Source organism: Triturus cristatus, chromosome 7 (genome assembly GCF_964204655.1).
Source record: "Triturus cristatus chromosome 7, aTriCri1.1, whole genome shotgun sequence".
Lineage (NCBI taxonomy): Eukaryota > Metazoa > Chordata > Amphibia > Caudata > Salamandridae > Triturus > Triturus cristatus.
This window is the reverse complement of record NC_140590.1, coordinates 865,557,094-865,581,371: the sequence shown is the minus strand read 5'-3', so window position 1 is coordinate 865,581,371 and position 24,278 is coordinate 865,557,094. Positions and strand designations below refer to the sequence as shown.

Sequence of the window (24,278 nt, the reverse complement as noted above, 5' to 3'; positions counted from 1 at the left end):
CTCACGGAAAAGGAGTTCTTCCGATACGCCCAGGTTCGGCATGCCCTGCTCTCTGTCTTTGGGGAGGGGACCAAGATCCCGGCCTCTTCGCCCCTCGAGGACCGCATACTTGATGGTCATGTTCCTGACAGTACTATCTCCTTAATCTATAAAAAACTCATTAATAATCGGGCTGACCTATTGGTGCGCCTTCGGGAGACGTGGACGGGGGACGGGGTGGAATTAGACGACGAGGACTGGCAGTCCGCACTATCGTCCCCCAAGGAAGTCGCCGTTCCAGCCCGTCTCCGCCTGGTCCAGTTAAAGATTCTCCACCGGGTGTATGTGACGGGCCCCCGTCTGGTCTCGATGGGATTCTCGGAAGATGGGCTCTGCAAGCGGGGGTGTGGGCTCAGTGCCACCTTTCTCCATATCCTTTGGGAGTGCCGGGAGGTGGCGGAATACTGGCGTCGGGTTCATGGGGTCATGGGACAAGTCACCGGGGTGGCGCTGCTGCCGGACGTGCGTCGCTGTGTCTTGAATGTGTGGGAGCCTAATGATTATAATGCGGCGCAGACTCGGTGGGCGGCCCTGGGCTACATGATTGCTAAGAGGGATATAGCGCAGCTTTGGGGTTCCCAGCGGCCACCCACCGTGTCAGTATGGAAGGAAAACATGGACTGGTGTATGTTCAGGGAGAAGACGGTATATGTGGCCCGCGGTAAACCCGGGGCATGGGGTAGAATTTGGGGGCAATGGAACGTGTATCGTGGGGGTATCTGTACGCCCCCCCTAGTGGACACCGATATTGCCTTGTCCCCCTGACCCTTGACGGTTCCTTGCGACTGATTGTAATCATCGAATATAGATGTTCCTTTCCCGTTACCCCCCCCCGATCTTTCAGTACTCCCTCCTGTTGATAGCTAATTGAAGGTTTGGAGTAAAAGTCCCCCGGATGTAGCCTGACACACGCTTTCTGTCCGTATGCCTCGCCTTTTGGTTTTTTTTTTTTTGTTGTTATTTATGTTAAATGTATGTCTCCTGCTTCTCTCGAGCTATCCTGAGCCATTTACGGGGCTGGGCCCCAGGTGTCGCCTACTGCTTTAACTAATGTACGATCCTCTCTGAGTCTAGCGGCCGGCCCTGGTGGTTGTAGGCCCATGCTTGTAACTGCTTTTTGTTTTAATAAAATTTTTGCAAAAAAAAAAAAAAAAAAAAAAAAAAACAAGCTGTCCTTTTCTTTCAACTGCAAGTCTTACTTTTCAACAGCAACACAAATTAAATCTCTGTCAACAATTCTTCTCTGCACACAGACTCATGGTTTGATGGTAGGCACAGAACAGTATTCCTCATTGTTACCAGTACACATTAACTTATGGTAAAAACATACTCCATAATATTTTACATATTCAAAACAGTTAAATATCTCCCAAAACAGAAAATGTAAATCACAACTTTAAACAAATAATCACAATTCTTTTTTTATATCTAAATTAACCACAAACACCCCCTCTCAAACTCATAACTCACCTTTAAAATTAGTTAGTTGTGAAAGAAATGTGGCAGTCACACAGCAGTTTATCAGACCAGAATCTCTGAGCTGAACACCTCTCTCCTCTCAGCAGAACCAGTTAATGGCACAGTTTCCCTCTCTTTTTTCACACATATACATGTTAATTTCAAATCACAGTGCTTCCCACATTTTTTCAAATGAAATCACACATTTCTATTGGTTGAAAACTTCAACCCCTTTCCAAATGTACCCTTCCCCCAACTTGACTTCTGCCTGCTACCATAGCAACAGGTCATGGAACACAGGTGTGAGCAGAGAGGTCAGAAGTTCAGCAGACAATGTTTCATTTCCAAAGAGCAAGAGTGCTTGACTTTTCAAACCTAACAGCAAATCCAAACTAATGTTCTTTGTTCACACATTTTTCTGAACCAATACAAAACATGCTTTTTAAAATTTAAACATACAGCCTAGTTTTTAGTGTAGAATGGTTTGAAACAGCCAATGAGTTCTTTTTATAAAAAAAAGTATGCGTGCCCCCATTTTTCAACTGTCTTTCATTTCTTTTTGCCTTTCTACTGAAAGACACCTCCTGAGTGCATCCAGATCTCCTTTGAAGATGTTCACAGTGTGGATTGTAGGTCACAGCTATGTCTTCTTTAGTGAAACATTTGCAGAAAAAAGAGGTATGGTGAGAGACCTTGCTTTGCCAAATGTAGACATTAAATGGATTGGTCAGAGAGGGTTAAAGTGGCACCGATTAATGCCTTTGGTGAAAACCTTTCTACATCTCCCACAGCCTAACCTTATTATTGTGCACTGTGGTGGTAATGACCTAGGCACTTTAACTGGGGTAGGTCTGGAAATGCTTATTAAGGACACCTTTGTGCAATTGATGTCGCTTTTTCCTCAATCTGCCTTCGTATATTCTAACATATGCCAAAGGCAAAAGTGGAACTGGTCCAACCAATTTTGTCCGCAAATTGACAAAGCAAGGAAGCACGTCAACAAATCTATTTCTGCTTTCCTCAGAGACTATGGTATGGGTTCTATATACCACAACAACTTGCGTTACAACATGCAAGACATTTATAGAGGAGATGGTGTACACTTCACTGATGAAGGCAACAGAGTCTTCCTCTTGAACTTTAGACTCTGCATCGGTACTTACTTGTAGGTACCAAAAAACAAACAATAAACACAAGGGCTCTTTTTAGAGCCACCTTATATCTAAACACTTAAATGCGATTTTTTATTATTTTTTTTTAAAAAGTTTTTTTTCGGGTGCGCGCACTCGGCGATATTTTTTTTCAAAATATAAATTTTTTTTTTGCCCTACAAGGTCCTACTGTGACCCCCTTACAATGCCTAGTGGGTTAATATCTCCCCACTCTGCCCCCTTTTCAAGTTCTCCCCCTTTGTTTATCACCCCCTCTTTATGCGAGAGACAAAATGGCGGCCGCCGCTTCCTGATTTCCACCGATTCGAATGTTTACTGACATCTAAGAACCAATCAGAAGTGCGCTCGCGATCGGCAAGGTGCGCGCACAGGACTTGCTCAGTGCGCGCACGGTACGCGCGTACAGATATATATATTGATTTAAATGCTAATTTCTCAGGAAATACTGAAGAGATTTACACCAAACCTGCAAAAGGCACTTCATGGACCTTATGGCTACCTCTCTGCCAAATTTCACATAATTCTGTTCAGCCGTTCGGGCTGTAGCTGCGACTAAAGTCCCTATGGAAAAATGCATGGGGAAAACGTGTTTTGGGACCCCCCTTTTTTCTCAGCCCCCGCTTGACGAATCCCCCCGAAACTTTCAGGGTAGGAGCTGAGCGGAGCGCCCCATTAGTTTTGGAAATTTCGCGAGGATTCGTCAACCGGCGCCAAAGTTATTCAAAATAGAATTTTGAGATTTCCTATGGAAACACGGTCCTAACTATAACTACCTACTGGCGACCGCCAGTAGGTAATAATATATATATATATATATATATATATCACACACACACACACATATATAGAGATGTAGAATGTTGTTATTAGGCTTCAAGTAGGGATGTTGATGATGTAATGGATGCATACAGATATATGTGTGTGTGTGTATATATATATATATATATACACACACACACACACACACACACACACACACACACACACACACACACACACACACACACACACACACACACACACACACATATACATTTCCTTCAGAAATTTCTCCAGCTGGAGAACACATGGAGCGCACTCAGTGGAAGGCTTTTCACAATCGTTTTAATCCAAAATAAAACGGTCCATTTACAGCAATATAAACCAACGCGTTTCGAGCTCCCTGAGCCCTTGGTCACGGTTAGTTTCAATGCAATTACCCAGCATACTTATTTTTGGCAAAAATGACACGTGATTTCCTGTCTATGGGTGCTAAGCATTCTGGTATCTGTAGTCACTTATATCAAATGATATCAATTATAACTCACACAAGTTTTCACAATCAATATTATGAAATCCATCATGGTTCTCTGAACCTAGACACATTATTGTTGCAAATCATATTTCAATCAATATGTCAAATATTTCAAAATTAAGCGATTTTATTTTTTATACAAATATTACATTGCATCTTTCTTTTGTTACCGTCTGGCACCAAATTCTTTCCTTCCAGTGGGATTTCGCTAATGATAGCATGATTCTGCAAATTATATCCAAGCCAGTCTCTGGCTGATTTCTGTTTTATTTAACCCCTTCGGTGGGGAGTCAAACATCTTAATACAATTGTAAGAATTGACTTAATCGTTGCCGATTATGTGATTATGCTATTATAGACCACACAGTGAACATACCTTTAATTTCTGCTTTGCAGTAGAAGATGGCATTTGTCCTAAAAACGGCGACATGTATTGCTAATTAGAAGAAGCATTGGGACTCGGGGACATTCCTCTAAAAAACGTGACTGTTCTGAGAAATCCAGGACCTCTGGTCACCTAACCCATTGTTGGGAAAGATAAGCCAGTGGATCAAAGTTCTTGGATGAAAGCCTGTGCTGTACAGACGCAGATTTAACCAGATGGTTAAGTCAACCTTTTCTCTTTCTAAGTCTACAAAAATTAGGACAGTTCACTATCTCCTTGTATTTTGCCCTTAATGGATGGATGGTACCACTATATATTACAAGGTTCAGTTGTATCTTTCCATTAACATGAGGTAGGAAAAGACTGCTATGGTGAATAAAGAGAAAATTGTGTTTTACGTTGCAGTGTCCAGACTGGTCACCATTTGTTCTGACCCATACACGGCTTGTGAAAACACACATGCGATTGTCATCTGCACAGAATGGGACCTTTTCAAAGTGAGTATCAAAATCTGCAAGTAAATGTTACCTCCCCCACAGGGCCATATCTATGTATTATGTTATTTTATGCAGATTTGTAGAACTCATTACCACCTGGGAGGGTATCCTGGCACTGAGTAGGTGTGAGTCTAGCTAAACCCAGAGCCAAGTAGGACTACTCAGGTCTTCATCTTCTTGTGGAATTCATGAGGTGAGCAGGAGTCTCTTATGTGTGACGGCAGGCCATTTCATGCTTAAGGAGTAATGTAGGAGAAGGCTCGATTGCTGGATCTGATTTTCCGTATGCATGGTATGTGAGCAAGCATGAGTTCAGATGATCGGAGGCATCGGGAAGGTTTATGAAATAAGATGTGATTGTTGATTATGCTGGGCCAGTGTTATGTAGTGCCTTGAAAGTGCAGGTGAGAAGTTTGAAATGTGTTGGTTTCTGTACAGGGAGTCAGTGGAGCTCCTTCATGTGTGTGTGATGCGAGTGAGGCATGGGAGGTTGAGAGCGATTCTGGCTGCTACATTCAGAATGGTCTGCAGCCTTCTGGGGAGTTTTTGGTTGATCCCAGCAAAGAGATTGTTTCCCTAATCCAATTTGCTTGTGACCAGGGAGTGCTTGGAGGTTTTCCGGGTACTGATTATGAGCCATTTGAAATCTTTCTCAGCATCTTAAGGGTATGGAAGCATGAGACAGTGGTGGCATTGACATGGGTGGTCATGTTGAATTTCCTGTCAGTGATGATCTCAAGGTTCTTCGCCTGGGTGGTGGGGGTCAGTCCTAGCTCTGGTGACCACCAGGTGGTCACACGGTGAAGTGTTCTTTTGAAGATCATATTTTCTGTCTTGTTGGTTTTCAGCTTCAGACAGTTGGTCTTCATTCAGTGGGCGATTTCAGTCATGCAGGCATTAACATGATCCGGGTAATGGATGTCTTATCTGTGAGGGAAAGAATGAGTTGCGTATCGTCCGTGTCAGAGAGGACGTTAATATCATGAGAGCAGATGATGCTGGTTACAGGGATCATGTATGCATTGAAGAGGGTCCTTACGGAACTTCGCAGATAAGGTTGCGGGCATTCGAGGTGTACATTGCCAGGCTGACTAACTGGGTCATTCCAATCAGGAAGGAGCAGATTATGCCTGCATTAATTCACTTAAATGAAAACAAATTAATGGCAAGCACTGGTGGGAATATCCCTGTTAAAGACATACAAATACAAAGCAAGTTTGCCTATTTGACATAGTCAAAATTGTGCATCAAATTCAACATTTCAACTTGAATAAGTGCATGTTGCAAGGTCCCGCAATAGAGCGAGTGTTGCAGTGAAAATCTTATCCCGTGATTTGGTGACAAAGTGGGAAAAAGAACATGGGAGACACTCACAAACGTAAGAGTTCCTAGCTGGCTGCGGAAAGATCAAGAGATCATAGAATTTATGGAATATCTAAATCAGTATTAATTCAGTCTCAATGGCTGGGTACATAAGCAGGAGCATGTGTAGAATCACTGCGCCTGTCCACACGGAATACTAATTCAACAACCCAGAAAGAAGCAGAGCCTGGAATAACAATGCATTTCTAATACTAATGTAGATGGCACCTTATTACTTAGACATCGATTCATCGTCATTCTTAATGCCAGAGGTGGAGGAGACGCACCCTGTGCCCACCGATGACATAGCAAGATTGACCTCGTACCACCACTTTACTTTTACTCCTACTTCGCGCTGCCGAGCCCGGGGGTAGTGTCAGACGTACCAAAGGGCAGGCTTATTTGGCCATAGATTGCTATTACTACCCCTGGTGACGCATTGTTATAGTTTACGGGCAACTGTAATTGTTCCTTCTCAGAAAACAGTCCTTCAAATAAGTATCTGTGTAATTCGAAAGCTGTCGGGACATCTGATGCAATTTTACCTACGACCGCAAGAGAGAACTCTTGATACATTATCTTGGATCCGATCTAAAACTCACTCTCGAAAGTGGAAAGCTTGATTTTGCTTCCTGTGAAAGAGAGAAACACTGTGACTTGGCTGGGGCGTAGTTTGTGCGGCTGGAGCTGCTACGCCCAGTGCAATGAGCCTCCGTTCATCAGTGCAGCACTGGACCGGCGTTGTCTTGTCTGCATCTTCTTATTGACCATGCCGGAGTGGGAATACGCTGGAGTACAGCCGTCCTCAATGGAGGAAACCCAGGCTTTTCCGAGATGTACAGTAAAACGTAGTAGCGTCACTAAGGGGGGTCCAGGTGAGGCTGGCACCCCACCTGTTTCTATCATGCTCCCCCTTGTGCCCCACCACTAGTCACAGCTGGTAAAAACAGACACACCCTCCGAGATTAGCCACAGACACAGCGATTTTGTTCCTGTTCACATTTCACCTTTTACTTACTGTTGCTCTCCCAAAGTAATTGCTGTTTTCAGGATGTATTGTGTCTAGTTTCTTCATGCAACATATTAGTTATTATTATATATTACTTATTATAGAGCGTACTGTGAATAGAGTCAGGTATGTGAATGTAGGTTGTCAGTGGGTGTTTATAACGAACCACGATGTAGAGCTGTGGAGTTCAGCTAAAAGGCAATGTGCATTGCCACAGTGCCCATCTATGGGTCATTATCAAAGGGGTTCGGCACGCAAGCCCATCCTTTTCGCACAGAGTAACAGTCCCGTGTGAAGAAGGTACACAGGTGTCAAATATTGACACAGTGAAAGTAAACGAAAATGCAATGCTTGATAGTGAGAGGAGGTGTTCAAGAAAGGCCAAAGGGCTGACCCTAAATGCTATAGGCCTATATCCTTGATAGATTCCTCTATAAAAATCTTGGGAAAAGTCATACTTGCTAGGATAACAAATTGGGCCTCGGACAATAACATCTTGTCCGATGCACAGTATGGCTTCAGAGCCGGCCGGAGCACGGAGGATCAATGTTTGAACCTCCTCTTAATAATAGATAAATACACCAAGGCGGCTGGGGGCTCCTTTTACTTGGGCTTTATGGATTTGTCCACGGCCTTTGATCTCGTAAATAGGTCAAAGCTGTGGACAATGCTCCTGGAGTTGGGACTTGACCCTCCCCTTGTGTATTTTCTTTCAGTGCTCCACCAAGATCTGAATGCCTCGATAAGGATGACGACTGGGGGGAAGTGCACGGCCAGCTTTAAGTCTAGCAGAGGGGTACGACAGGGTTGCATTCTTGCGCCCATGTTGTTTACCCTATACATAAATTCCCTGGAACAAAACCTGCTGGCTGCAACGCAGGACACCCCGCGTATGGGAGGTACTCCGATCCCGGTGCTCCTATACGCGGATGATGCTGTCCTGCTGGCCAGGACTCCCCTGGCGCTGCAAAGATTGCTGGACTCATTCGGGGACTTCATGCATAGCCTGGATCTGGTGGTTAATAACGGCAAATCTCATGCTATGTCGTTAGGTCAAGCGAAAAACAAGGTAAAGCCTTTTTTCTGCAGGGGAGCCGAAATCTCAAGAGTGAAGACTTTCACTTACTTGGGAGTAGTCTTTGATGACAAGGGTTCATGGTCCCCTCAGCTTTCTTTAAAGGTAAATTCCATAAGAAGCTCATCTGCGGCTGTACTTGGCTTTGCAAAAAGGTTGGGAGGAAAACCGACAGAGGCAATACTAACAATCTACAAAGCCAAAACAGTTTCCATTGTAAGGTATGGGGCGTCAATCTGGGGTTACATTAAACACGACGCGATCCAAACGGAGGAAAACAAATTTCTTCGTACCCTCCTTGGCCTCCCACAATCAACCGCTTCTTATTCAGTCCATTTGGAGCTCGGGTTAGGTTACATAGCAGACATGATTAAATTAGCCCCACTACTGCAATGGATCAAAATTTGGCTAAACCCGAAACTTACTTTAAACCATAAAATCCTAAAGGACTGTATTCGACTTGACAACATGAATAAAATTCAATGGTTGTCAAACATCGAGAGGTTAGCTGCCTACATTGGGAGACCTGAAATCTTTTTTAATCCTGAAATTCTTTGCAAGGCAGATCTTGAGTGGGTAAAAATCAATTTTACAAAGCTAAGGGAGGCCGTGCGGGAAGAAGAAGAACTTCGTAAACCCTCTGTCAGGGGCCACGTCCTGGTATCCCAGCTCTCAGGGTTGTCTTTCTATCTTACAGTGGTAACCCATCCTTTTCACAAATGGCTGTTGACTAAATTCCGGTTCAACCAAATACACATAGTTCTTTGGGATGTGGCTGGCTGGAATAGGCCTGAAAATGTCGCCCCTTGCAAGTGCGATGATATCTCTCCACAAGACACCACGCACTTTATGCTATTCTGCTCCTTTTTTAAATGTGCTAGGAAGAGGTTTATTATTCCTTTATTAAAGAGCAGGAATTTTACACAGTACAAGCCAGCTCTATTGTTTCTAAGCATGCTTGAATGTCCATTAACTATGTTCTGTGTCGCTAGCTTTTTGGTGGCAGCTGTTAGAGAAAGAAGAGTCAGACTAAAACCTATACAGGATGTGGAGCCTATTTGATATATGGAATTTGATCCTGTATTAAGATTTCACGTTGATTATGGTCTTTTATGAAATTTTATTAGGAGTTGTTCTTAAATTGTTGATTTGTGAATCGCAAGATTTTATGTATTTAATTGTGTAGTATACTTTTATGATTTTAATTAATCGAATAAAGTGGTTTTGACTGACTGATATAATGTATGGAATATCTAAATCAGTATTTATTCAGTCTCAATGGCTGGGTACATAAGCAGGAGCATGTGTAGAATCACTGCGCCTGTCCACACGGAATACTAATTCAACAACCCAGAAAGAAGCAGAGCCTGGAATAACAATGCATTTCTAATACTAATGTAGATGGCACCTTATTACTTAGACATCGATTCATCGTCATTCTTAATGCCAGAGGTGGAGGAAACACGCCCTGTGCCCACCGATGACATAGCAAGATTGACCTCGTACCACCACTTTACTTTTACTCCTACTTCGCGCTGCCGAGTCCCGGGGTAGTGTCAGACGTACCAAAGGGAAAGCTTATTTGGCCATAGATTGCTATTACTACCCCTGGTGACGCATTGTTATAGTTTACGGGCAACTGTAATTGTTCCTTCTCAGAAAACAGTCCTTCAAATAAGTATCTGTGTAATTCGAAAGCTGTCGGGACATCTGATGCAATTTTACCTACGACCGCAAGAGAGAACTCTTGATACATTATCTTGGATCCGATCTAAAACTCACTCTCGAAAGTGGAAAGCTTGATTTTGCTTCCTGTGAAAGAGAGAAACACTGTGACTTGGCTGGGGCGTAGTTTGTGCGGCTGGAGCTGCTACGCCCAGTGCAATGAGCCTCCGTTCATCAGTGCAGCACTGGACCGGCGTTGTCTTGTCTGCATCTTCTTATTGACCATGCCGGAGTGGGAATACGCTGGAGTACAGCCGTCCTCAATGGAGGAAACCCAGGCTTTTCCGAGATGTACAGTAAAACGTAGTAGCGTCACTAAGGGGGGTCCAGGTGAGGCTGGCACCCCACCTGTTTCTATCATGCTCCCCCTTGTGCCCCACCACTAGTCACAGCTGGTAAAAACAGACACACCCTCCGAGATTAGCCACAGACACAGCGATTTTGTTCCTGTTCACATTTCACCTTTTACTTACTGTTGCTCTCCCGAAGTAATTGCTGTTTCCAGGATGTATTGTGTCTAGTTTCTTCATGCAACATATTAGTTATTATTATATATTACTTATTATAGAGCGTACTGTGAATAGAGTCAGGTATGTGAATGTAGGTTGTCAGTGGGTGTTTATAACGAACCACGATGTAGAGCTGTGGAGTTCAGCTAAAAGGCAGTGTGCATTGCCACAGTGCCCATCTATGGGTCATTATCAAAGGGGTTCGGCACGCAAGCCCATCCTTTTCGCACAGAGTAACAGTCCCGTGTGAAGAAGGTACACAGGTGTCAAATATTGACACAGTGAAAGTAAACGAAAATGCAATGCTTGATAGTGAGAGGATGTGCTGTTGTGTGAGTAGAGGGGATGGTGAAGTGGAGGAGATGCAAGGAAGAACATACAGGACAGAGAAAAGAGGAGGCCAAAGAGGAAAAGTATGAGATATGCAGATGGGAGTTTAAAAAAAATGTCACCAGAAAAGGGGTGTTTCTGAGAGACTGCAGAAGAAAGTGGTGTGAAGAGGAGAACAAGGGTGCATAAGACACTCTGAAAAGTTTTGGGCTGATCTAGCAAGCGGAAGCCGAGAAAAAAAAGGGGTGCCCTAAAACCAAATTTCTCCATGCATTTTCTACAGGCGTTTTAGGCTCAAAGTGGTAAAAGTAGCCCCTACTTTGAGGCCCCCGTACCTACAACTTATTTACTAGCTCTTCTCCATCCCCTCCACACCATGACTCCTCTTTTGCTCCTACCCCCTCACTTTCCTGCTATCTCTGCCTTTGCAGCCGGAAAAAGCTGCTGGGCAGCTTGCTTCAGTTTTTGTATTCGAAATTGAGTGTTCATCATGACAGGGCATTAAATTAAAACAACCAAAATGTGGGGCATTGTGACACTTGTGTAATCACTAAGGTCATTTTCCAAAACTTAAAAACTGCTCCAAGATGGCCAGCATATATACACATGCATCACGACACAGAGACCTTCTTGTAATGGATAAAAATAAGCATTGGCAAAGCAAATACATCGTCATTCACCTGTTAAATGTGCAATATGTCTTTACAATGCTGGTTAGGTTCATAACTCTTAAAACTTTTCTTTGAGCCTGGGTACGAGTCAAATGTCAAACTCTGCCTTATACCTTTGTACCTTTCCTCCAGTTCACCACCCCAGTCTGGAAGGGTCTACTAACAAAAGAAAAATGAATAGTCTCTGAATTACAAGATCGATCGTCAAGCGGGTTTCAGACGGCAAGTCTCGAATATAGACCCCACTGTACAGAAGTGTTGAGTAATAGTCACATGGTAAATTCTTACAATCAACACAAGCAGGTACCTAGCAGAGATCATGAACGAGCGAGAGTGGCCTTCAGACACTAACCCAAATGTAAACAAAAAGACTGCACTTCCCAAGTCTTGGGGTGTGTCCCTCGGGCACAGTTGCTGTCCTCTCGTGGAGGTTTCAAATGTTTGTCAAAAGATTAAGCTTGAGAGTTCATCAGATTTCAATTTGAAAAACTTTATTAGTCATCGTTTTTTTTGGCGTTGGTTTCAATCACATTACGGTGAACAGAGACATAGATGGTGAGATCCCAATGCATTTCGGCATAAGCCTTCATCAGGGGGAATCTACGATTACACCTCCATCCCTCACCAGATGGGTCTGGAGGCCATTGAACAGGCACTATTGCACTCGGAATATCCACACAACCTACAGGTCTTCCTTATGGAATTAATGCAATTTACCCTTTTCCACAGCTATTTTGAATACAACAATGAATGGTACCAACAACTAACGGGCACATCTATGGGAAATTGCGCGGCTCCAGCGTATGCCAATATTTTCATGAAGCAATTCGAAGAAGACCATATCCTCACTGCACCAACATGGATAAACCACCTAAAGATATACCTCAGGTTCATTGATGATATTTTCATCATATGGAAAGGTTCAGACCAAACTCTCAAAATCCTCTTAGAAGATCTCAATCATATTGACCAACGATTACAATTCACTTTCAACATTCATCCAGATTCCATCTCCTTCCTGGACGTCACCATCACCAAAACATCCACTGGATTTGAAACCAACCTGTATAGGAAAAGTACCGACAGGAATAATACACTTCATTACCAAAGCTTCCACCCGCCATCACTTAAACAACATTTACCTTACTCACAAATGCTACGGGTAAAAAGGATTGTATCCAACTCAATCAAATCTTCGGACCAGCTCAACATCCTCACACAAAGATTCAAATCTCGTGGTTATCCTGATCAGGTACTACTAAAAGCGAGAGAAAGGTCAACCATTAAGACTAGAGATCAGCTCCTCACTACACAATCCAAACCAACTAGCAACCAAATCACGGTAGTTTCTAAGTATTCCACTATGAGCACAAGCTATAAACGAATAATCAAAAAACACTGGCAACTACTTAAACTCGAGCAGGACTTCAACCATATTTTTGACGAGGAACCAATTTTCGCTTATACCAGAAACAAAAACATCGGCGAAATTCTAAAACAACAAGACCATCCGATCACACCAACTTCATTCAAAGGAACCATCCCTTGCTTGAACTGCAACAATTGCAATAACATAATAAAAGGAGATTACATCACACACCCCATGAGGGGACATAAAATCAAACTGAGGCTAACGGCAACCTGTGATACATCTAATGTTATTTACATGCTCAAATGTCCTTGTGGCAAGGTTTATGTCGGACAAACCGAGAGAAAGATGAAAGTGAGACTCAACGAGCACAAATCTAACATCAGGACTAAACAACTTAAATCATCGGTTGCTCAACACTTTATGGAAGTTGGACATAATGTTAGCCAATTGAAATTTTGCATACTTGAAATGGTCTCCAAAAAAGAAGGAAGAGACAATCGCAACTTCATACTACAAAGAGAAAACCACTGGATTTATTATTTGAATTCAATGAAACCGGATGGCTTAAATGATCGCATTGAATTTTCATGTTACCTGTGATTTCGTACTATATGTGTTGTTCTAAAGGAATGATATTGCAGATGCATGTTTAGCTTCACACACCCTTATAAGCTAATCCTAGTTTTCCTATTAACTACCGTATACACATCAATGACCCTGTTTTTATACTTACTTGTAAAATTTATCATCACTGACGCTTCTGTTCCTAAAGGTTCCTATTTCGACTCGTCACTATACCCTTTTGATCTTCCTATCCATATCGTTTATGTTCATACCCACACTTGTTTTTATCACATTAACAGTACTATTTTATTTGTTTTTCTTTTCTGAATTTAATTAACTCCATTAGTATAGTCCGTTCACAGTTTTCACATCGCCACAGTCCCATGTCTACCTTCATGCTCACCCCCTCGATGCACGTCATTCACGTTCAACTTCCCGAACACTTAAAACCACCCGCGTACAAATACAAAATGCGGAACACCACATACGGAAGACACGTAGAGGCTTTTTCAGCACCTGGTAAGAATATTTTATGCGTTGTGACCTGCATGTTCATACGGGATACAATTTAACATCTTAGTAGCCGTTTTTCAAAATTCACTAACTTCCAACACCTTAGATAGCATCTTGATCAGTATTCCTGGCACGCTCTGCACGTTTTGTCACGGTAAAACTTCCCAACACGGAACCACATAGCCGCGAGTACTTTTGCACGTTTTGTCACGTTAAAACTTCCCAACACGAATCACACAGTCGCGAGCATTTTTTTCATCACGAGTCTGCCCACAGAGATATCTTTATTACGGACTTTCCGTTTCACATTTAAATTCATGTTCACATCCCATCATTCACCGAAAGTAAATAATCACTACATGTTTTATTGTTCCTACACACAGTATTCATTTTATTTTATTTTATCTTCTTGCCAAATCGTAGATTCCCCCTGATGAAGGCTTATGCCGAAATGCATTGGGATCTCACCATCTATGTCTCTGTTCACCGTAATGTGATTGAAACCAACGCCAAAAAAAACGATGACTAATAAAGTTTTTCAAATTGAAATCTGATGAACTCTCAAGCTTAATCTTTTGACAAACATTTGAAACCTCCACGAGAGGACAGCAACTGTGCCCGAGGGACACACCCCAAGACTTGGGAAGTGCAGTCTTTTTGTTTTCACTTTACTCACTCAACATTCGGAGAGCGAGACCTTGGAGCACGTAATAAAAGACAAACAAGCTACTAACCAGCAGGCAGTGCGTGTACTACTCACCCCATTTGTATTTGAATACTAACCCAAATGTAGACAGTTTTGGCTGAACAAACTCTTCTTGATTTTTATTGCCTTGTGAAACAGAACGCAGTTGTAGATTCGCATGAGAGACAGCCTTCTTGTGGCAAATGTTAGCTTTACCAAGAAGTCATGGCTGAAGGAAGTTACAATCAGAATAGTACAAGTTGAGGGAGACAGGGGTGGAGAGAGCTGGAGGGAGTGAGGAGAGAGATGTGAGAGAAAGCTGAAGGGAAAAAAGGCTGAAAAAGAACGGGAAGGTGGATGGAGGGTAGATACAACGAGAGATTGAGGGACGGAAAGAGTGGGAAGAAAAACAGCCCTCATTTTTAGTCAGATAATGTTGATAATTTTGTGGAAGTGCACAAAGTATACAAAATGGTGACCTTTCTGAAACACAATTCTTGCAACCTGCTCCCTGCTAACTCGCTTTGAAAATAGTGAAATCGGAAAGACATTTGCTGCTACTCTTCTTACAATATGATCTACAGCAAGGACATAGGTACAGATCTCATAAACTAATATTTAGTGAGTTGCTGCTGATTTATTTGAATCACACGTGTGCCGGTGCCCAGCTATAATTAATAATCGCACAATTCCAATTGACCCTGAAAGCATTGCAATTTAATTGATGCAGCGATCCAAATTGACTTTGGACTGGCACTGCGATCACATCACCTCGCGGGGGTCTTGTGGCCTGAGCAAGGCACCGATTTCCAAACTGCATCATTTACGTAATCAGGGTCTTTTGTTTTGAGTTCACAGTGCACCGATAAATTAACAGTGACTTTTACCGAAATTGGGATTTTCATTCCTGGAGAATATGGACTGAAAGCTCCTGACACACCTCACCCCTCGGGAAGTTATGCTTTTTGTGTGCATCCTTAGGAAGTGTCATAATGAGACTGGTAATCACATTGCAGTCCATGGACTTATGCTGGACCCCTCTCCCATAGAGTCCTCCAATATCCGTAGGAGGCTTTAGTTAATTCTTCTAGATTTCAAGACCTATGATTTGTGGACCCATTCCTGAATGTACTGTTTGTCATTTGCTGCATGAGTACTACCTAATGGGTGTTTCCCATTCCTCATCCTGATGATGACCCAGTACGAATTACCTTAAGGGTCGAAACAATTGACACATTAATAGTGTACTGTACTGTTTGTGTAATCCATGAGCCTACAGCTCTATGTTAGAGTTTAGATCAAACAGCTGTGCATCCCCCACACTCACTATTTATGTATATATTGTATAGCGCTAGTGTATTTTTTACTCTCTTACCTTACTTTCACTGCGCCGTTGCGTCATTTCAGAACACCTCTCAAATTTGGAATGCATATGTTAACAGAGCTAAATGAGTTTGTCTACTTAAGATTCCTAATGTTGAACAATCAAATAAAATGTATTCTTTCTAGTAAAACGAATCTATTGACGGTTATTCACTAGATTACAGTGGAAGTTGAGGTTCATGCTTCCCCCTTCATGGACCATTGTTTCTTATATTATTGATCTATTTAAAACCACACAAGAGGAAAGGTTGCACAGAATCTTTCACAGCGTAAATAAAATTCACCTTTTCTGTGATTGTATTGACACATACATGGAACACACTTCTTTTCCTTATATCTGATGTTATCCAAGACCTTTGAGATTTACTGAAAATGCTATGTATAAGGAATCTAAAGGTGCTTTAAGCAACCTATTGTCATTCATTTGTCTGTTATAGTGAAATTTACAGTTTACTTCCACCCACTATAGCATACAAAATGGGGCACTGGGTCAGCTCACTTCAGCCATTGGTTGACTTTGGTGTGAGTGATGGAATTCTGCCCTTTCACATGGTGCACATCCACACACATAGTAATTATCTTCAGTGCCAGTGACTATATATTTTAGCTTTTAAACAAATCTTTTTTTTTTAGATTGACGATGGCCCTAAAACTTTCCTAACAAATAAAGTTTTTAAAAAACAAAGCAAGCACTGACATAGCAAAAATGGTGACAGCCAACACTAAACCTATTGGCTTTGCCAGTCCTTGTCCCCAAAAGGAATTGTAACTCTAAATAGTCCAGTTCAGACTGAGCCCTCCTCATTGTGGATCTTTTCTCCTCTGTTCGGAACGTATATAATGTGGAGCACCCTGGTCTGAAAATCTGTTAGAATAACCAAAATATGTCTCAGTTATGGTAAAACCATGTTAGATTATTAAACTGAAGCCGAAGCATTTCCCGGCGACACGGTAGGACTGGATGCCAAGATACTTCTAGCCATCTGGCCGTCCAAAATAAGGGTTGTACCCACGATGTGCTATTTGGATAGTATTTTTCAAATAAGTGTAGCATGAGGCACATTTTAAAGGGAAAGCTTGCTTCCTCAAGTGAAGAACCGTGTTTTGTCATTTTTTAGCTTCTTTTCTACAATGGATTGCATTAAGTCCTATACATATAGTATAGCTCTCAGTCGATGTATGCAGACTTCAAATATATGCTCAGTATGCATGCCTCTGAGCTGTGCAGAGGTCGTGGGTGTAATCTGAGGCTTCAGTAATAACATGCACATATCAGAGGCCTCCATAGGGTGCGTACAACAGGGGTCTGATACTGTACATATATGTGATGTGCATGCACCAGAGCTGTGCTTACGAGCACACATCCAAGGTGCACATACTTTTCTTGTAGTGGTAAAGACCCAGTGATAACACTTCCCCTCTACACATAGATGTCCCTCGGCGTGAGTATGACACAGTGTTGTTAGGTATTTGATATATCAGAGAGGTATGCACTCTGCAGGGAACATGTTTTCTAAAAATGAGATGTACATGGAACAATATTGTTTGGTGGTCAGAATGGCATTGAAATACATAAACCTAATTCTTGTGTAGGGCAGAGGAAGAGGGGCAGTGTCACTGGGAAATAACCATGCAGTAATTTTTTTTTGCATTTTATTATTAACCTACTTGCATATATTTACAAGTTAATTCAGATGAGAAATCACCCATAGCATTGTTAGGCCCAAAGAAGACCACACACGATATATAGTAAATGTGACTTTAAATTATTCAGATGTTATCAATGTTATTTAAAGTGCATCATTTGTATCACATTATGCCAAAAAAGGGAAAATAATACCGTAGTAATTAAATGTGGTAGAAAACGTATTGTGCCCTTTAAGACCTAAACATTGCTTCAGGTAGAACCCTCTAAGCCCCCCCCCCCCCCAGCCCCCTGATGACCACTGCCTCTGACCCTTTGTTAATTCTATTCATGTAGTTGTCATCTTCTGGATATCTGCCTCCCCCCCCCCACCCCCTAAAAAGCATACACTCCTGCCTATTGCCCTTAAATGGGTGCAGACATGTGCCTGTTATTTCCCCAGAAAGGCATGAGGAATAGTGCTCTCTAATCCATGTGTAAGGCTGGCTGACTCTGGAGCATGGGGCTCACGGTTCGATCCCCGGTGGCAGCTGAGCCCAGAACCATGTGACTCTGGGCAATAGCTCACTTAGGGCCATATGTAGGTAAATTATATTTACCGATTCTTAAATACCGAATTTTACCGATTCGGTATTTATGAAACGGTAAATGTAATGTAGGTAGAAAAATACCGAATCGGTAAGTGTCGGTATTTTAGAATCGGTATTTACCGATTCGGTAATGGCAACTGGCTTCCCATTCATTCCTATGGGCCTGGAGGCCCATAGGAATGAATGGGAAGCCAGTTGCCATTACCGATTCGGTAAATACCGATTCGGTAATGGGGGAGGCATCATCATGGGTGGCAGGGTGTCACATTGACACCCTGTTGCACCCCTGATTGGTCCATGTGTGCACATGTGGCGCACATGCCACATTGCACACTTCAAAGTGCACAAAAATGCTTTTTTACACCTATTCGTCATTTACCACCAACTTTTTGTTGGTGGTAAATAACGAATCCCCACACCCACGACACACTCCCCCTACATCTCATTTCATGATTCGGTAAAATTACCGATTCGGTAAAATTACCGATTCGGTAAATTACCGAATCATGAAATGATACCCCTACATAGCAAAAGCCTAAATACCGGTCGGTAACGGTATATTTACCGAAAATCGGCCGTTACCGACCGGTATTAGGCTTCCTACATATGGCCCTTAACCTTCGCGACGGCCCCCAGCGCCTTGAGACCCTTAGGGGTGATTAGTTTGCGCTTTACAAATACCGGGTTAGTATTGATTTCCCATTCGGGAGAAAATAACTTGTAATTCTCTGATTTAGCTGCGGGGATTCAGAACAAAATAGAAGATTCTTGAACAAACCCCCGCCACCCCATATCATCGAACATAAATCGGGGGACCTCATAATGAAGTCCAAAGTCACTTTTAAGGTGTCTTCCATAGCCATATACAAACAGCTTCCAGAGGTGGTCAACCATCACAGGCAAGCTTTGGGAGCAAAGAGACTTGGCAGGGAGAGCATATAATGGCAGCTGCTAGAGATGCGGAGTGGTGCAGCAGCCAGCACAGGAAAAATGCAAAAATAAAAACAAATAAATTCTAAATGATAAAATACCACTTACCTGCCGCTGCGGCTGCCACCTTGCTCCTCTCCACCTGCTCTCATGCAGGGAATACTATTACCCAGCATGAGGAGTAGCACTGAAATTGGTCTGAACTGCCTGGTTTGCTGCTCAGCCATGGCCTGGGAGCCTGCGTGTTCTCTACCCGGCTGTGCAGCACAGCTCGGGTTGGAGAAATGCTAAGTGCGCATGTCGGCTTGGACATCCTAAGATGGCCAGCCAAAACGACAGGCACACTTACAATGCCCAACACTCCTCCTCCTCCCTGCTGCAGCTGATGTCACAGGGTGACCCTGCCCCGCCCTAGGACTTGGCTCGCTGGCAGCCTGCAGGTGAGAAGAAAATAACATGATAATAAAATTGTTTTATTATTGTTTTATTTTTCATGTGTTTGAATCTGCTGGCACTGAGCAGTGGGCGCCACTTCTCTGCCTTCACGGAGAAGCCAGCCCTGAAACCACATACAGTACAGTGTATAAGTATAAGAACTGTTTAATCTGCGTGTGATGCGTCCTCGAGGACATAGAAAATGTTTATTTTCTGCTTTTAAAGATCAAGATATATAGTAGAAAAGATAACAGTGAGGGGCCCAGTGTAACCCTAAAATACCTTTCCATTTTGAATACGAGCAAAATTTGTGGAAAAACAATGGTGCAGGGTCTTAAAGCACAACGGGTAATAAACATTGATTTTAGTAAAAAACTAAAAAAACTTCATTTACAAATGTTTTCTACTACATTCATTTGCATCCTTAACAATGAACTACTCTGTATCTAGTTGGCATAAACAACTGAATTTCTATAGCAAAATACACAGATCAACTAGGCATAATTAGAACAAAGCCAGTTCCAGAATAACAGATTTTTTTTCCAAAGCAGTAGAGTTTGTGCACAAAAATTCACAGGCTAACAAACGGATTCAGTAGAAGCCGTTTGTAACTGGTCATCTGGAATTTTTATCACTCACATCTGCCTTGATTGCTTTTTAGTGTATCTTTTTTGTGTACTCAACGCTATCGTTTATCTCTAGGAACTGGACTATGGCAGAATCTATAATGCAATGTTGAAGCCAGCTTTCATCTTTGACGGGAGGCGAATCCTGGACAGTGTACATCATCACCTTCAGCACCTAGGCTTTCAGGCAAGTTAAAAACTTTGGCAATTGAAAATGTTATGGGAGAGATAGACAGTGCTTAATTTGAGCCAGTGGTTTCCGGTGCTCCTCACCGCACTTAATTGTTAACACTGGGACTGATGACAGCCAGCCACATGGTGGCTCTGTTTGTCCAATTTTGTGATGAACACAACAACAGTTGCTTAATAATTCTATATACATAAAAAAATTACTAATACCAGCCACCCAAAGTTATAACAAAATAGCTACGGTGGCAGGTATTAGTCCTTTTTAATGTATAAAAAGTCTGAATTGTCATTAGCACATTAGCAGTGCAAAGGGTGGTGCAAGCTGCTGTGGTCTCCTGACAAGAGCCCTGGCACTTATTTCTTCCCAAATTAAGTACTGGAGATAGGGGGTAAAGGTAGGTAGAGGTAGAGACAGTGAGAATTTGTAGGTTGGGCATGACGGGGCAGGTAAAGTAAGGAAAAGGTGAGGTTTGAGCTAGGGGATGAAAGGACGGGGAGACACTGGAGGCAGGAGACGTTGGATAGAGCCAATGGATGAAATGACAGGGAGAGTTTGGAACCTGAACATGGAAGAGTAGAGACAAATTTGAGCCAGGGTATAAAAGGACATGGGGTCGTTTGAACCAGGAGATGAATGAATAGAGAGAGGTTTGTGGCAGGGGATACGAGGACAGGGGGTGGTTGGAACCAGGGGATGAAAGAAAAGAGAGAGGCTGGAGCCAGGGGATGAAAGGACAGGGCGTGTTTGTAACCAGGGGATGAAAGTAAAGAGAGAGGTTGGAGCAAGGGGATGAAAGGACAGGGGGTGGTTGGAACCAGGAGATGAAAGAAAAGAGAGAGGTTGGAGCCAGGGGATGAAAGGACAGGGGGTTGTTTGAGCCAGGAGACGAATGAATAGAGAGAGGTTGGAGACAGGGGAAGAAAGGAGAGAGGGTGGTTGGAACCAGGAGATGAAAGAAAGGGGAGTGGTTGGAGCCAGGGGATGAAAGGACAAGAGGTGCTTGGAACCAGGAGATGAAAGAAAAGAGAGAGGTTGGAGCCAGGGGATAAAAGGACAGGGGGTGTTTGGAACCAGGGCATGAAATAAATGAGAGAGGTTGGAGCCAGGGGATGAAAGGGCAGGGGGTGGTTGGAACCAGGAAATGAAAGAAAAGCGAGAGGTTGGAGCTAGGGGATGAAAGGACAGAGGGTCCTTTGAGCCAGGAGATGAATGAATAGAGAGGTTGGAGGCAGTGGATGAAAGGACAGGGGGTAGTTGGAACCAGGAGATGAAAGAAAAGAGAGAGGTTGGAGGCAGGGGATGAAAGGACAGGGGGTGGTTGGAACCAGGAGATGAAAGAAAAGAAAGGTTGGAGCCAGGGGATGAAAGGACAGGGGGTCGTTTGAGCCAGGAGATGAATGAAAAGAGAGACAGGACAGAGATTAGATACTGGGTATGGAAGGGCAGGGAGAGGTTGAAGCCAGTGGATGAGAGAACGTTGAGAGGTTTGAGCCAGGAGATGAAAAGACGGGAAGAGGTTAGAGCTAAGGGATAAAAGGACAGGGAGAGGTTGGAGCTAGGGTATGAAAGGACATTGACAGGTTGGAGTCAAGTGATGAAACGTTAGGGAAAGGTTTGAGCCAATGGGTGAAAGGACAGGGAGCGCGGAGATACCCCTGCAGGGGTGAGTCCAGCGCTTTTAATCCCTCATTCAGGGAGGGGTTGGAGCCAGGGGATCAGAGCCCAGGGAGAGAGTAGAGACAGGTGAAGTAAGGTTAGGAAGAGGTTGGTGTCAGGTGATTAAATGACAAGAAGAGGTTGGAACGAGGGGATGAAAGTCGAAGTTCAGCTTGGATTCACAGGAAGAAATTATAAGAAGAGTTTGATGCCAGGTGATACATCAATTATTGCAACCCATGGCTATATTTTCATAGCCATGGGTTGCAATAATTGATGTATACATGCACTTTACTGTGCACAAATGGAGATGAAGTCATGTTATTTAATAGCAATGCCAGACTAGCCTGTGGATGCATGGGGTGGGGTGGGGGGTGGGGTTGTCAGACCACATATGCAAGGCTGTCAGGGTTTGTACAGGGTCTGTTTGGAGCTATCGCCCACCTCTATGCAAAGAAAAGAATGGTGCAGCGAAATTCTATTTGTTCCTGAGCACATGGTTGAGTTAGGGGCATTGTGACCATCTCTCGTCTCCTTTCATGCAGGTGGAGACGATCGGAAAGAAAGTAAACACGAGCAGAATGTTTCAGTGAACAGTGACCTTTCGAAGCAGCAGCGCGGGCACGGCTTCCCAGGAAGGTGGAGATCTAGGCACCCGCCGGCAGACATTTTGTGAAGATTTTTCTACAGCACGCGGTTTTGCCATGAAAGGAGGTTTAAGCGCTGCTGGAGACAATGGCACGCACATTGCAAAAGACAACAGTTGACTACATCCTTCGAGGGAAGAGTTTGCATTAACCTTTGGAGGACACGCATTGCTCGTCACCCCGCGCACTCAATAAGACTTGAAATTCAGGCATGGTGTTTTTAACTTGAACTCAGTCATCCTCACACTTTGGAGAGTAAGATGCGCTCGGATTTAATCACACAATAAAAGACTACACTCGAATGTAATAACATTGCAAACTCACATCTTTTTGTTTGAAAGAGCCCAGGTGTGACGATGTAATGGACAGAGATTAAAAAAAAAAACTACAGATCCTTAGCACAGTAAGGCTAAAATACCTCCATACATAAAAGTGCAGGATGCCTCTCTGTAGTAGAAGCAACAACAATATGGGGCACCATGTCTGTCCAGTCTCCCTGTTTTCTGTTTGCTCTCTACTCACAGGCCCTATGGTGTCTCCAGGTTCACCATAGCTTCAAATGGACATAACCTAAAGTTAGATCTGCTGCCTCACAGTCCCCACTTCCCTCTGAGATATGTTAATGTTGTCTCTTTAAAAAGACTGGGAGCCTTCCAAGGAAGCAGTTTTGTTCTGAGTGGAGGTACTGAGAGTATGGTCCTATGGGAGGCAATAGTATTCCAGAAAGTGTCTTAAGTTCCTGAAAGCGAGTTTGCCAGTATTAGCACATTAAAGTGCTTTTTTAAAGGGCTGCTTCACGTTATTACCCTTGCATACTGTACATTTGCAGGTAAATTAATAAAACAATTCATTTTTGTGCTTAGAAGTTAGTAGTAGGTAAAGTGAGCAAATAGCTGTGAGCCACAGTAGTAAGTAGAGCATTGCCAATTATACAGTCAATGGTTTTGTTCATGGATTAATTTGTGTTGTAGGAAGGTCCTTATGGTGTGTATTTCAAGGAGGGGGGGTCTTGTGACCTTCTCCCAAATCTATGTGAGAGTGTCTGTGATGGGTAACCCCACTGGAGAGCTCTAAAACAATAACTGGACCTTGCCATATGTCTCTGAACCAAATTTATGGTCTGTGGTTCATGTAGACGTGTGCAGCTTGCCCGATACTATGTATTTTTTTGTTTTTTTCAATTTTATCAGTGGCGGAGTGTCGCACCACTACTCATTGAGCAATTCAAAACGGAAAAATAAAATTATAATAACTCAACGTTATCATTTTATTTAACCATACTGGCTCAGTTGGTTGGGGGCAGGGCGGGCCTGGGCTGTTTAGAGCTGGGGAAGGAGTGGTAGGCATTTCCTAAGTGTGCATGACATTTTGGCCCGCCGTCTCGGGCCGGCCAAACAGTCATGTGCAATTTGCATGTTCTCCACCCAGGGCTGCATTACTGCCTGGGTGGAGAACATGCACAGCCTCCCAACCCCTATCTGAACATCGAACTGTCGCTCGGACCAATCACAACGCT

The 24,278-nt window shown here is 43.2% G+C and overlaps 1 protein-coding gene across 1 annotated transcript in view; it reads left to right on the top strand.

Moving 5' to 3' along the window:
• LOC146810772 (UDP-glucose 6-dehydrogenase-like) overlaps window positions 1-24,019 on the top strand; it is a 94,040-nt gene extending 70,021 nt beyond the window's left edge. Inside the window, exons 10-12 of the mRNA XM_085617804.1 lie at window positions 4,754-4,845; window positions 20,346-20,456; window positions 22,661-24,019. Coding sequence (XP_085473930.1) covers window positions 4,754-4,845; window positions 20,346-20,456; window positions 22,661-22,708 — 251 coding nt within the window. The 3' untranslated portion in view covers window positions 22,709-24,019. The remainder of the gene's footprint in view (window positions 1-4,753; window positions 4,846-20,345; window positions 20,457-22,660) is intronic.
• The last annotated feature ends 259 nt before the right edge of the window (window positions 24,020-24,278 follow it).